Below are 13,358 nucleotides of genomic sequence, written 5' to 3' on the forward strand. Positions count from 1 at the left end.
TGCCTTTGTTGTTTAGCATTAATAGTAACAGTATTAATAATAATGGTGATAACAATAATACACATAGCTAATAAGTCCTTTTTATTATAAAATCCCTTAATATGTGTTCAAGAAATTAAAATTTTCATAGTCTACCTCAGTCCCAGGAAGACACAATTTTAAAGCTCAAATTTTATCTTGACTGCTACTTTTAGAGCAGCAATTTAAGAAGTGCAAACAATTTTAGGAAATGTTTACATGTCATCTATTTTTAGAGATGAAACTAGAATATTTCGATCCATTCCCAAATTAAATTTGGGCTTTGCAGACGTGAACCGGTCAGTACAGCATTCGGGCTTTCTGTGAGGATGGAACAGTTTTGTCACTGTGCGTGCAGAATTGAATCCCTTGACAATTTCAGGGAAAAAATATTTAACTTCCTATTCCTTGAAATAGATACAGGCGAGAGGAAATGGGGCTAAATTACACAAAGAGGAAAAGCAGACAGAAGCTTTGAGTATAGCTGGGGTTTTTTCTAACTGGGTTATCTTAAGCTTTTAATCCCATCGCTGTCTATCAGCAAGTAAGATGCATCGGATCTAGCGTTTGGTAAAGCTTCATCAATAATACTGGGTATTATGATCATTGTGATTATGAATCGAACCATAATAAGGAACATTTATTGAGGACTTACTATGTTCCAGGTACTTGCTGAAGAATTGTTTTTATTTGTTTAATCCTCATTTAATTCCATTAATCTTAAGAAATGATTGCTGTCATTATCTGCCCCCTGCCATGTCCTTCAGATAAAGGAACCAAGGTTATAAGGGATTAGGTAACAGGCCCAAGATCATCCAGGCGGCAGACAGAAGGTTTGCACCCACATCTGTCCAGAGCCCGTGTCCTTAGGCACTGACCCCTGGGCAGCAGCGCACACCTGAGGTGAATGACAAGAAAGAACCCACCTCATTGCAGTGCATGTAGCTGTTCTTGGCGTGAACCAGGTCTGGGGAGTCAACCACCGTGGTGAACTTGATACTGTCTGGTTTCTTACGGTATTTGGTCTGTAAGAGAAAGACAAAGATTCCCACAAAATACAGTCAAACATCATGCATTTTTCTGGATGCAGCTTCACTCTGCCTCCTCTGTACCAAACGTGCCATTGACATTGTTGGAAAACAAGGCTTCCTCCTTGCTGGGCTCCTAACAATCGAGAGTATGGAAAAGACCAAGCTGCCTCTGTGACAAAGAACAGTTTATAGGTATTTACTCTCTTGAAGAAAGAGGCTACAGAATACCATGGCCCCTTACAATAAAGGAATTCAGTAAAGGACAGGATTTAGCATCCGTGTGGCTCTGCTCTGACCCTGTCCAAATATGTTCAGTTATTAAGACACTGAAGAAAGCAGTGTCACCCTCAAGGAGATGCCAGGGCAGGGATCCCCAGGCAGTCAGTACGGCAGACAGTTCAGTTAATGTAACTACCCCCGTGTACCTTCTGATACCCGAAATCAGATAACCCCTGGACATTGGACACTGTCAGTAAATTCAGTGGGCAGGTGGCCAATTCTTCCCCCCTCAAGGAAAATAACAGGCCAGTTTAGATTATAATTGTACATAATGTGTTTGTTGAGAACTTTACGAATATAGCATGCATTAAGTCTCCCAGCAGTGAATTCATCTGGATGGAAATTTCATTCTGTCTTGAGATGTGGCTGCAACTGGCCCCACAAAACACTGGGAGTCCTGTGGCCATGGGGCCCTCTTGGGAGCTCCACGGCCTAAACAGGTTCCCTCTCTGAAACGAGATGCTAGGTTGTCCTTGTCAGTCCTGGTGGGGACAGGTTGATGGTACCTCGCTGATGAGTTCTCCAGCCTTCTTCGCGCTCTCTATCTGTGGGGATCTCAGCGCCAGCCACCCTACGCCCTTCATGCCGATCAAGTCTGACTTGTAGCGCAACTGCAGAAAGAACATCACGGGCTTTTATCAGAGATCCTCGATTTGTAACAGCATTTGTAATAAGGCTCCATCATGACATTTCACCATCTCCATTGGAAGCTCATTCTGCATGTCTTCAAGTCAAACGGTTTGAATTGGTGTGTTCCACCAGGAATTGAATAATGGATCACCCACAAGATACAAGAAGGCTCCACCAGTGAATTGGCAAGATTTGGAGCAGAAAGTAAGAACCTGTGCAAATGATCACTTAAAGAGAGAGCTGAGAGACATGCTCACATCCAAGCATCAGCTCAGATTGTTTTGTTTCTTTCTGCCAGGGAGGCAATTGACCGCCTGCCTAAATAGAAACATTCTACACACTATTCAGGTGATAAAAGGCTTTGAGCTCTGGATCCAACCTGCTGTGGCGCTGAGCAAACCACTTTACCAAAAATGTGACTCAGTTTCTCTCTGTGTTACTTGAAGGTCATGACAACTCCTCTGTTCTCATGAAAACACCTGAGAGCTCAGGGAAGGACAAAAGCCACCCTTTAAGTCAGACTTTTGCTCTCGTGGTAGTGGGAGCAGAGGAGGTCGGAGTCAGTGACCACAGGACCTAGCTAATAGTGAGTAAGCCATTTTCATCTTTTCATGCCTCAGTTTACCGCTTCCTCCTCATAATCATTGTGATGATTTGCTTATGTTGCAAAAATAGGTTAAGCCTTGTTGTCCTTCCTCATTTTAAGGACCCAGATTAGGCTACAGCCTCATTCCTGGGAGACAACAATAAATGGCGCTTTAAGACACGATCAGGAGCCTCCTCAAACGTTCTATGTGATTACCATTCCCTGATCTGCCCACCGTTACCTGCAATGAGACAGTCGCCTGAATGCTTTGCTTCTCCTCTTTATGGAAATTAGGCATTTTTAAAGGTGGAAAAAAGCCTCTCTAAGGAAATCTAAAATTTGGATCTAAATGAAGTTGATGGCATTTCTCTAATTTAGATATAAGCTGTGCGGGAACGCAAAATATCACTCCAGAAATCAGCCTCTCGGCCTTTTTAGTTTCCTTTCATTTCAGGATTCACAGCATTCCTCACAGCTGGCCTCAAAGAGGGTCCGTTTCTGATCTACTGTCTGCTTGTTAATGCCCCTGTGCAAATTCAACTCTGCTTTCCAACTGGCGAAGGGAGACATCACTCAGGCTTGGGAGCAGGTTTCAAAACCCCATGTCAGTAAGATTGCTTTTTATACCGCGATCTTTCAGTCTACACTGGCAAAGCTTTTGCCTTGCACTCTGATAAAGAACAGAGAAAATTGGATAAATTTCTAAGTTGGAGAGAATAATCCTACAGGGCCTCTTCACAGCCAGGCCTTGCTCCTTTCATAAGCGAGATGAAGTGGGGAGCGTGCTTTCAACTTGCCTTTTGTTGAGCTGAACAGTACGATCCCAGGTAAGTCAGAAAGCAAGATGCAGGTTCCCCAAAGATCTGACTGTGCCTCAGACTCTCTTATAAATGGATCATCTATTGATATTTCAGCTCCCAGCCCAGCTTTGACTATTCACGCAGACCCTAAAAACAACACATCTGCCCCAGACTCCACGATAAAAGAGGGGAAGAGGGGAGAGGAGTTGAGAAGAATCTGCTACCCAAAGGTGGTTTCGAAGAAGAATTCTAAGATAATGAGAGACCATCCCTAGCTGCCCGACTGAATCCGGCTTCCCCAAATAGCAGCCTTGTTCTTTCCCTTCACACGTCCTAAGGTCTGGAAGTCACCTTCTGATTCCCACGTGAAGTTTCCTGGCACCCCCATTTTGGAGTCCTGTGTTGCAAATGCAGGAGCTACAGCCTTCACTGCCTGAGCTCTAACACAGCGGGAAGATGCAAACAGTTGCACCCAGGAAGTGCCCGGGGAAAAGAATATCTTTCTCTTGTTAATAAGAAAAACTATAATCACTACCTTGTGCAGGGTGGGGTTTGCTTTGGACCCACCGTTTCATTCAGTCCTCACACCATCCTGCAAAGGAGAGGTTATTCTCACCCCCAGAACAATTTCAAATGATTGTTGAGACTCTCAGAAGAGCCATCAGCTGCTATGCTGTGAGTGAAGCCACACCTGGAGTCGTTAAGATGCAGGCGCCAAAGTACCTGGGTTCATAATCCAGCCACCTGGAGAAGCCAAAGAGACTGACCCAAGAGTCAGGAGATGAGGGCTGGAAGCCTCACATTGCCTCTTACTAAACTGCATGGTCTTGAGCATGACATTTCCCCACCAGCTTGTGGCCTTGGGCAAGCCATCTATACAAATAGGAGTAATTCTAGTACCTATCTAGATATTAAATGAGGTAGTTTGCACAAAATATTTACACTAATGACTGGCCTGGGGTTAGCGTCCTGTAAATTTTAGCTACTGTTATTGTTGTTGCTGTTATTTCTGATGGGGAAACTGAAGCCCAGAGAGCTTAAGGAGTCTGCCTAAGGTCACATGGTTGTAAACTGTCCCTACTACAGTTCCTGCATGTGCCTTTGAGGACTCCCTGCAGTCCCAGTGTGAGACCGTGGAGGAGAATGGAGTATCAGACCTGGAAAGCACCTAGAGGTGATGGAACTAGCATCCAGCCCGACAGACACTGCCTGAGGACACGGGTAGTCACAGACTCGAGGAGCTCAGCCCCAGGTGAGCAACTCTTGGCAGGAGAAGCAGCTGAAGGCCAGGGCTGCTCAGTTGAACTGCGAGCATCCGTTTTCTTTTCTACGCAACATATCCACGTGAAATTGGCTTTTTGATAGTGGCTGCAATCAAGCTGAGGTCTCAGAATCAGCTTAATATTTTGGGGTCTACTGTTCATGGTCTCTTGGAATCCAGGCTCCCAAATTAACCAGTTCATTTTTTAAAAACAATGTATACAGTATAATATGGTAATTTAAAATGTAAGCAATAACTTCTTAGCATTCAAAGATTTAAGACATATACTGCTTTTAAAATGTCAGAAGATTGCCAACTCCTGTTTCTTGAAAAGGACTCTCCTTTTTAGATTATGTTCTCTCTACTTTTTTTGTGTGTTAAAATCTCCTTTCTTTTCAGAAATAGCTGACATAAATGGTGGCTTGAGGTGGTGGTTAGTTTTTCTCTTTTTTGTCACTTAGTAAAATAAAATCTGACATTATGTTGATCCCACCTTTTAAAAAAAACATTTTCCCGTAAATTTCAAAAGTCTGAGATCAGGGATGAAATTGAACCTCTTTGCTTTTCTGACTGAGAGATGGAGGCCCAGAAAATGAAGTGATCACTCAAAGCTGTAAGGGACAAAGCTGAGCTTCCTACACACATCTGACTCCCACCTCTGCCTCCCTCTCCCCTCCCAGGTGGCCTCTGTATCTTCCTCAGGGCCCTGTCCTATCCCAGAAGGTTTCTCTTCTCCCAAGAAATAGACCATTGAAAGAGGGTCCCTGGTTGGGCACCAGAGCGTCATGCTGTGAGCTGTTCCTAGGGGGTCTCAGAGTCACCGTCCAGCAAGTGGTGGGACTTTGCAGGTGGAACTTGGGCTGGCACTTCAGCAACTAAACCCCTGATGTGGGGCCCAGATGAACTCACCCTACTCCACTCTCTACTTGATGTGATATTGTAGTTCTAACAAATCGTGGTTAATAATTAAATTTTTTAATAATAAAATCATTGTTATGATAATTAATCAATCGTGGGTTTATAATACTTCACTTATTGCCATATATAATTAAACTAAAAGTAGTCATTGCCCTGAGGGCAACCAGAATTGGGAGGGTTGGTTCAGGGAACGTATTCCAACAGCTAATACTTATTCTAGAGTTTCTGTGGACAAGCCATTGTGCTAAGTGCTTCATACAGACCAGTTCTCAACTGAGAACTGGATTCTCAGCCAGGGATAATTTTGTCCCTGAGGGACATTTGGCAACATTTGAAGGCATTTTTGGTTGTCACACTGGGGGGTGCTACGGACACCTAGAAGACAGAGACCAGGGATGTTGCTACATACCCTGCAATATTCAGGACGGGCTCTTACAACAAAGAACTACCCTGCCTAAAATGTCAAGGGTGCAGAAGTGGAGAAACTCTGACATAGATGCTACGTTATGTTCTAAAATGAGAGCACCTTCCTCCTGGGGTTGCTGCGGGGCCTAGAGAGACCATGGGAGGCACGGTGCCTGCTACGCCATGCGTCCTGCCTCACTGTGTGCCACGATCCTACTGTCGTCATCATGTCCCATATCCCATGTCATCGTTACCATGTCTGAGGCTTGGGAAGGGCGTGGACTAGTCCAAGTTCACCCAGCCAGTGGAAAAGCTGGGATTTGAATCCCAGCAGTCTGGCTACAGAACCTCCCCCATGACGTGGGCGGGGCTGGGGCTCCCGCCTGGTGTCCTTGCTGGGGGCAGGCCCTCCCCTTTGTGGGCCTCAGGGTCTACAGCTGCACTACGAGGGGGGTGCCTCCCCTGCTCTGAGCCGCCTCCAGGACAGCAGGGTGGGTAAGAGTGTGGGTTCGGGAGCCAGCCCTGCCTCTGCACCTCCCATGTGACCTCGTCCCTAAAATAGAACAGCTGTTCCCACCTCAGAGCACTGTATCGAGGATACAAGCAAAGGTGAGTGTCAGTCCGGGTTACATCACTCTTGTCGTATCATCACCTCCATCCTTACTGTGCACAGCCCAGACTCTGTTCTCTCTCTGACCATGGCCCCTGTGACACCCCCCAACACACTCACTCACTTGCTTCAGTCTGGTCTCAAACATGCCACGGCTGCTCCTGCTAAGGGCCTTGGCCTTTGAACTTGCTATTCTACTTGCCTGGACAGCTCTATCTGCTTCTCTCTTCTCCCTTAGGCTTTTACTCAAATGTCACCTGTTCAATGAGAACTCCCCGTGCGCCCTATGTTAAATGGCACATGTGCATGTACACACGAGTTCGCACGCACACACGCTCGCTCCTACCTCACTTCCCTGCTCTATTTGTCTTCATAGCATGTATCGCCATCTGTCATACTATACATTTTACTTATTTATCATGGTTTATCTCCTTCCAGTATGATGGAAGTTTCATGAGTACAGTGGTTTTTGGTTCTTTTGTTGACTGCTGTATTCCTAGGGCCTAGCATGGTGCCTGGCACATAGCAGGTGCTCAGTAAATATTTGTTGAATGTTTGGATGAATGATTCCAGTCTAGATGGCATAAACTGCACAAGTCATCATTTGAGGGGTGGGTGGGGAGGGGAGGGTACAGAAGGCTAAGGAAGAACAGAGATTTACGCCCAGGCTTGGTGGGAGGAGGAAGGTCGGGGCTGGTTTGCCTTCCACAGAGCCCCCTACCTCACTCTGCAGGGCGTGGGCTTTCTTGGCCCAGGCCATCTTCAGGTCCTCGGGCAGCGCCGTGAACTCGTGGCACTGGGTCCTGTAGTCATAGTCACTGGCCAGGGCCTGGGCCTTCCTGGCGTGGACCAGGTGCACCATGTCCATGGGTAGGTGACACTGGGCTTGGCTGCTGGCCGCCTCCCTCTTATACTGATGCTCGCTTTGCAGCTGGCCCATCCGCCGGCAGTGCTGGAGCCGGGGGTCGTCACTCACGCTCTGGACCCCAATGAGCTTCCCTCGCTCCTTCACAAAGTCATGTCTGTAGAGAAACTGGAAGGGAAGACCCGCCAGTCAAATTCCATCTGTACATTTTCATTGCAAACCCCAGAAAAATCACCTGTTCTTATGCTAGGAGGGGATGATTATAAGAAAAACCACAGAAGGGTTGGCCTGAGAGCGTGCCTTCCTCCCTGGGGGATGAACAATTAAAACGTCGCTCCATTTTTCCCATCTAATTAAAATCAGATCCTCAGAACCAAAGCAAAGGCCCCACTCCCCCTTATGTGTCCTATGGCCAAAAGGAATTTATCAAAAAGGGTAAAAGAGAAACTTGTGCTTTATCCATTAGCACTTGGCAAAACATTAAACCCAGAAGACAGGATCCATTTATTTGAAGTCCACATTCTCTGTGATTTGTTTGTGGGAAAGAAAAAGTCACCTTCATGTCCCAAAGCTACAGACGTTATCAACAGAGTGGCTGAAACACAGCTGGCAAATCCTGACACCAACGCGTGAAACTACAGAGAGCCAAGAGGGAGCTGCGTTCCAGCTGCATCGGGATTTCTAGCGAGAGTTCTCCTTCTGATTCTGGGTGCGGTTAGAGAACAGGCAGTTCATGCATTATGGGGGAACCGTTGCCTAGATGTTGCAATTAGAAATACATCGTATTCTTCCTGCTGGAGACCTTTGCCTGAATTTAGCTTCTGATTAACGGAGCCTTTCTTTCCCAACCTCTGCCAAAGAATCTCATTCATAACTAATATATTCTGCAGGTGACATCCTGCTCACATGGTTATACATTTGCTTTAATTCGGGAAAACCAGCCATAGACATTGTTTTACATGAAGTTAACAGAAATTAAGCAAGATGGAAGGTCACAGCATTCAACTCACATCACTGGCTATATCTCCAGAGGCCCGGGCAGCCTGGAAGGGGAGAGCCTCTATTGTCAGCTTATAGCCTTGAGCACGAAGATTATGCCAAGATTCCTTGTATTTTGCCTAAAGTGGGAACACATTTAAATTTCCTTTAAAAAAATCATATGGATCAAGGAACAAAGGCTACCCCTTTCACTTGCATCATAGCATTCCAGAATTGATTTCTATTTGGTGGAGAAAATCTCATTCACACACACCCTGTAGTAGGCTCTGAGTACACATACGTACTCACAGTTGTGAGAAGGTATGTTTAACATGGGCATCTAAAAAATTACACATTTGTAAAAGTTTCTCTGAAGGCCATAAAGGTCACTGTTAGATCACTTCACAGATGCAGAGAGACATGGCTTTGGAGCATGCTTGAACTTAAGCAAAAACAAAGGCTTACGTCACTCAGATTGGCTGCGTTCGCTTTTGCTCGGATGAACTCGGGCAGGCCCAGAGTCATTGTGTATTGGTGTCTTGCATCCTCTCCAGCTGCTTTATAGAGGCGCTGGGCAAAAAAAGAAAAAAAAAAAAAAATATATATATATATATATATATATATATATCAAGAAGATGAGTGCTGTGTATTTCTGCAGTGCTGGAAGTCCCTCGTTTGCAACTGGGGAAACATGATAGTAAAAGGCTGTTCGCTGTGTCATGGATAAACCTTCAGTCTTAGGGAAGATGTTTCTTTCAGTAAAGACAGTCTTTCATGAGTCAAATTAAGTGACATGAAAGGAATATGTGAGGAATTGCAATGTACTTTGCTGAATAATAGGCCAAGGAATGAAAAATAAATTTGAGAATACTACTGAGGTTCTTTCCATTGTGGACCTTTTCCTTGAGGACAAAGCACAAAGATAACACTAAGACCCAGGAAATTTAGGAGAAGCTCTGGTCTGCATCCTTTACTAAAGCCCTGGGGTCCTTTCCACTGGCAAACTCACACCAGTGCTGCCCGGGATGGCCTCACCCAGTACAGACACGTCTATTCTTATGATCAGAAATGAGTCTGTGGTTGCTGAATTTTCCAAGGTCAGAGGTCAACATAGAAAGCATTGTTACCCCACAGCACCCAGCTCACAAAGTAGTCAAGAAAGGTTAAAGAGGAATTTAAAATTGCTCCTGTCACTATGAATTTTATCCCTTTGAACTTTCATAACGCAAGCTGCCATTTCTTACTTTTTGACTTGGGATGAGTGAAAACTAATAGTATAAACAGCCAAATCTCAACTGTCCTCTAAAAGTTAGAGAGGAAAATCTTAAAAACTAAAGATAATTCAAGATTTAATTCTCTGCCAAGCTCACTTATTTCAAACCTGTAAGAGAAGCACTAAGAAGATGTAAAATTCATAGGACTACAATGATGATTTTTATGGAATGAGATGCCCTCCCCTGCACCTCCCCTCTGCTGGATACATTAAAGTGTGAACTGGGTAAACAGTGAGAAGAAAAGGAGGTACAGGATTGAAAAGCCTGACAAACACCTGAGTATGTAACTGTCCTTGGATAACCACAAATCCTCTTTGTAAGGATCATCAGAACGGCAATATAAAATTGGTTAGCCAAAATTTGCATAGACAGAACAAATGCATTATAGACCAGTACTCCTCAGACTTTAATGTGAAAAATACTCATCTGCAGATCTTGTTAAAATGATGATTGGGATTCAGTAGATCTGAGGTTGAGCACTGCCAATCTGCTCCCAGGAGATGCTAACATAGCTGGTCCGTGGCCGCACTTGGGGAGCAAGACTACAGACTAAACCGGATTTCCAACCGGGCCTTCTTTTCCTCTGGAAAATGTGTAGGCTCCGTATACTGATGTTCTTGTTTTTCTAAACCTCCATGCAAATACCCAAGCTCTTTCCCCACCCTCTCTACACACACATTCACACTTTTTTTTTTTTTTTTTTAACAATCTTGCAGTTTTTTCAAAAAGCCCATTCCAAAGCCATCAGATTTTACCTCATTAGTAATCTGGTTGCTGAATTTTGCATGAAGGAGGTTGGGAGTGTCTGTCACAGCTGTGTACTTGAATGAATGAGGATGCTGCCGATATTTACTCTGAATACACACACAAGAAGGGAAGAAGAAGACCCAATAAGGTATAAAAACAGAAGAACCAGTTCTCTAAGTATTATCTGTAAAGGCTCATTTTGCAAAGGCCACTAGTCTGTCACTCTGAAATCTAGCTTGTCACCTGCTCTTGTGACTCCAGAACTCACAGGGATGAGGAGGCAGAGAGGAGGACAGAATGGAATCAATCAGATACTTCTCAATGGGAGACCTAATCCTTTGCCATGAACGTGAACATGAACATGACCATTTAAATTCGTGATTTGCTCCTGATCTTTGCTCACCAGAGATCCAGTGCTCCTCAGCCTTGATGGTGCACCACAAACAACTATGCAGCTTAAAAAAATATACATGCTGGCACCCACCCCAGGAGACTGGGATTCAGTAAACAGTCAACTGAGCTCAGTCTTATGGATTTTTTTAAGCTCCAAAAGGGGTTCTGATGTGCCATGAGGTTTAGAAGCCACTTGCTTTAGAGATTTCATTGGAAAAGCAAAGCACAAAGTTAAATCTAAACTCCCACCATAAACAAACCATAAGCCCATCTGAGCACTCAGTCCAGCTACCAAACACCTTTTACTTCCAGTACCTTCCATTATGCCCTCCTGTCCTTGCAGCCACCATGAATGAAAGTCCCGTCACCCTCTCAGGGGTAACATTCCCCAGGAGTTCCAAAAGCTTAGAATTCCAAGACTTCTATATTTCCACCAAGAAATTATCACCAAACTTATAGTAACCTTTTCATATACAGCTGCCAGGAAAGCACAGTGCTTAGATTAGTGCTAATCCTCGCAAAAACTAAACCAGGGAGGTATGAGTATACCCATTTGATTAATTAAGAAGCTGAGGCTCAGAGAGGGCAGGTCACTGGCTTGAGGTCACACAGCACATGAGTGCTGGCCTGGAAATCTCAATCTGTATCTGCTTGTCTCTAAAGCCTGATTTATTTGCATTGTACTGCAGGACCACTCTTCAAAGGGACTCAGGGAAAGTACATCTCATGGGCCCTCTTAGGTGCTAATAGAACTGACTCAATAGTCTCAAAGCTGTCTTCAATGGCATCCAGTCTGAATGGAGAACCCAGCAAGAACAGAGGCCAGCCCAGAGGTTAGGCAGTGAGTTACCACTGCTAACAGTGTAACCGCCTGCAGGCTTGAGCAGTAAGAACAAACTGATTGTTGTGGGACAGCCTCTGCCATGGACATGTACTGGACACCTGTCACCAGCATCTCTGGTTACCTCGCTGATGAGTTCAGACGCTTTCTTCCTCCCTTCAATCTCCAATGTGCCTGGAATGACACAGGCGACGCCTCGCATGAAGTTCAGGTCTGACCGGTACAAATTCTGCAAGGAGCAATACAAAGAATCAGAAAAGCCAAACTCTCCGAAAAAGGAAGCAAAGACAAACCAGAGGTCTCAAGACATATCATTTGATAGTGTCATAATTAGAACTCAAGGCTAAACCGATCCCTCCAGATATATCATCCTCAGCCAAATGCTTCTTAGTAAATGCTCACCAGGGAGAAAACAATGTAGGTCAAAAGAAAATAATTCTGCTGTCACTTGTCTCCGAGTTGCTGTTACAGGGATGCTAGACAGATTTTTATTTTAATGTGGGCTATCAAAAAATAAACGCTGGAGCGGATTGTGGTTAGAAAGTCAGTTGTCTTGGGGTAAATGTGGAAACAGGTCTAACGGGTCTTCTAAAACAAACCCAGCAGCAGCGGGTGGCATCAATTAATCATGGGGTAAGAAAGGACCAACAAATGAATCCAAAATAATCTGGCAAAGGCCTGTCTGAGTCTGTGCGGGTGGGAATGAGCGTGTGTACCTGAGTGATGGGGGCTGACAGTTTAAAGAGTTCCCAAATTCACCCCCCTTCAGCTAGCACGGCGCCCCCTGGGCGTGTTGCCTTCCAGTTGCCATCACAACCAGAGACGGGGCAAGCCAGGGCTCTGCTCAAGTGACAAACAGGCCCCCGAGATAAGCATGGCAGCTCCCCCGTTCCTGCAGCTGCTCTCAGGTTCCTGACAGTTTGTGTCATTCAGTAAACGCTGTACACAGGCGTGAAATCCGCCCAGACAACAGATACCCAGATCTGAGCGCCGCTCAGCTCGCAGGCGCTGCCAACCCAGGAAAGAGGTTCTGTGCAGCGTTTTATTTTCCTACACAGGCCCATTACCTGCAAACCTGGAAACCTAGCAAGCTGGGAAATGAGGTGAGTACCAAACAGGATGCTACTGCCTGTTGGGGAGAACATCCCGTATCTCCTTGGGAAGGAGAAAATCCTCCAACGTGAAGCCTCCTGGTAAGGACTCAGGAAGGGTCTCCAGGGGCCTGACTTCCCACCCCTCCCCTCGACACCCTCCTCTCCCTGAAATGAGTCAGTTCCGACAGGCTCTGAGCAGCCTCTCCCAGCAGATCTTAGCCCTCCTCAGCAGACGGGTAGGTAGCACAGGGATGTATGAAGCGCCAAGAGGAATCCTCCATCCAAGTAGAGGCCAGAGGCGATGCCACTGGCAAATCTTGAACATGCAAAGCCATGAACCTTGAGGGCATTTTGTCATTTGAACCTTAAAATCCCAGCACTCCCATTTCTCATGCATAGTTGTGTGACCTCGGGGAAGCTATTTACCTTCTTTGTGACTCACTGAAATTTCTCTGTAAAATGGGGATAATGACTATCAATACAGGGTTATTGTGAGGATTAAATGAGATAATGCATAAACACAAAGCTTAAAATTCGGCAAAAATACTCGACACATGGTGGTTGCTGTTAGATGTGTGTAACTGCGCTGAAGGGCTGAGCAGGAGCTCTCGGGCTGTGCTCCAAAACA

The 13,358-nt window shown here is 45.3% G+C and overlaps 1 protein-coding gene across 4 annotated transcripts in view; it reads right to left on the bottom strand.

Annotated features, from left to right (window-relative positions):
* Positions 1-13,358, bottom strand: part of NRAP (nebulin related anchoring protein) — a 64,381-nt gene that overhangs the window by 7,645 nt on the left and 43,378 nt on the right. For all 4 annotated transcript variants that reach the window (XM_069460402.1, XM_069460403.1, XM_069460401.1 and 1 more), the window contains 7 exons: positions 11,761-11,865; positions 10,411-10,509; positions 8,847-8,951; positions 8,414-8,521; positions 7,260-7,571; positions 1,835-1,939; positions 945-1,043 (listed from right to left, as the gene is read on the bottom strand). In XM_069460402.1, the coding sequence (XP_069316503.1) occupies positions 945-1,043; positions 1,835-1,939; positions 7,260-7,571; positions 8,414-8,521; positions 8,847-8,951; positions 10,411-10,509; positions 11,761-11,865 (933 nt within the window). The remainder of the gene's footprint in view (positions 1-944; positions 1,044-1,834; positions 1,940-7,259; positions 7,572-8,413; positions 8,522-8,846; positions 8,952-10,410; positions 10,510-11,760; positions 11,866-13,358) is intronic.

The sequence above is a fragment of the Eulemur rufifrons genome, chromosome 28, assembly GCF_041146395.1.
Source record: "Eulemur rufifrons isolate Redbay chromosome 28, OSU_ERuf_1, whole genome shotgun sequence".
Classification (NCBI taxonomy): domain Eukaryota; kingdom Metazoa; phylum Chordata; class Mammalia; order Primates; family Lemuridae; genus Eulemur; species Eulemur rufifrons.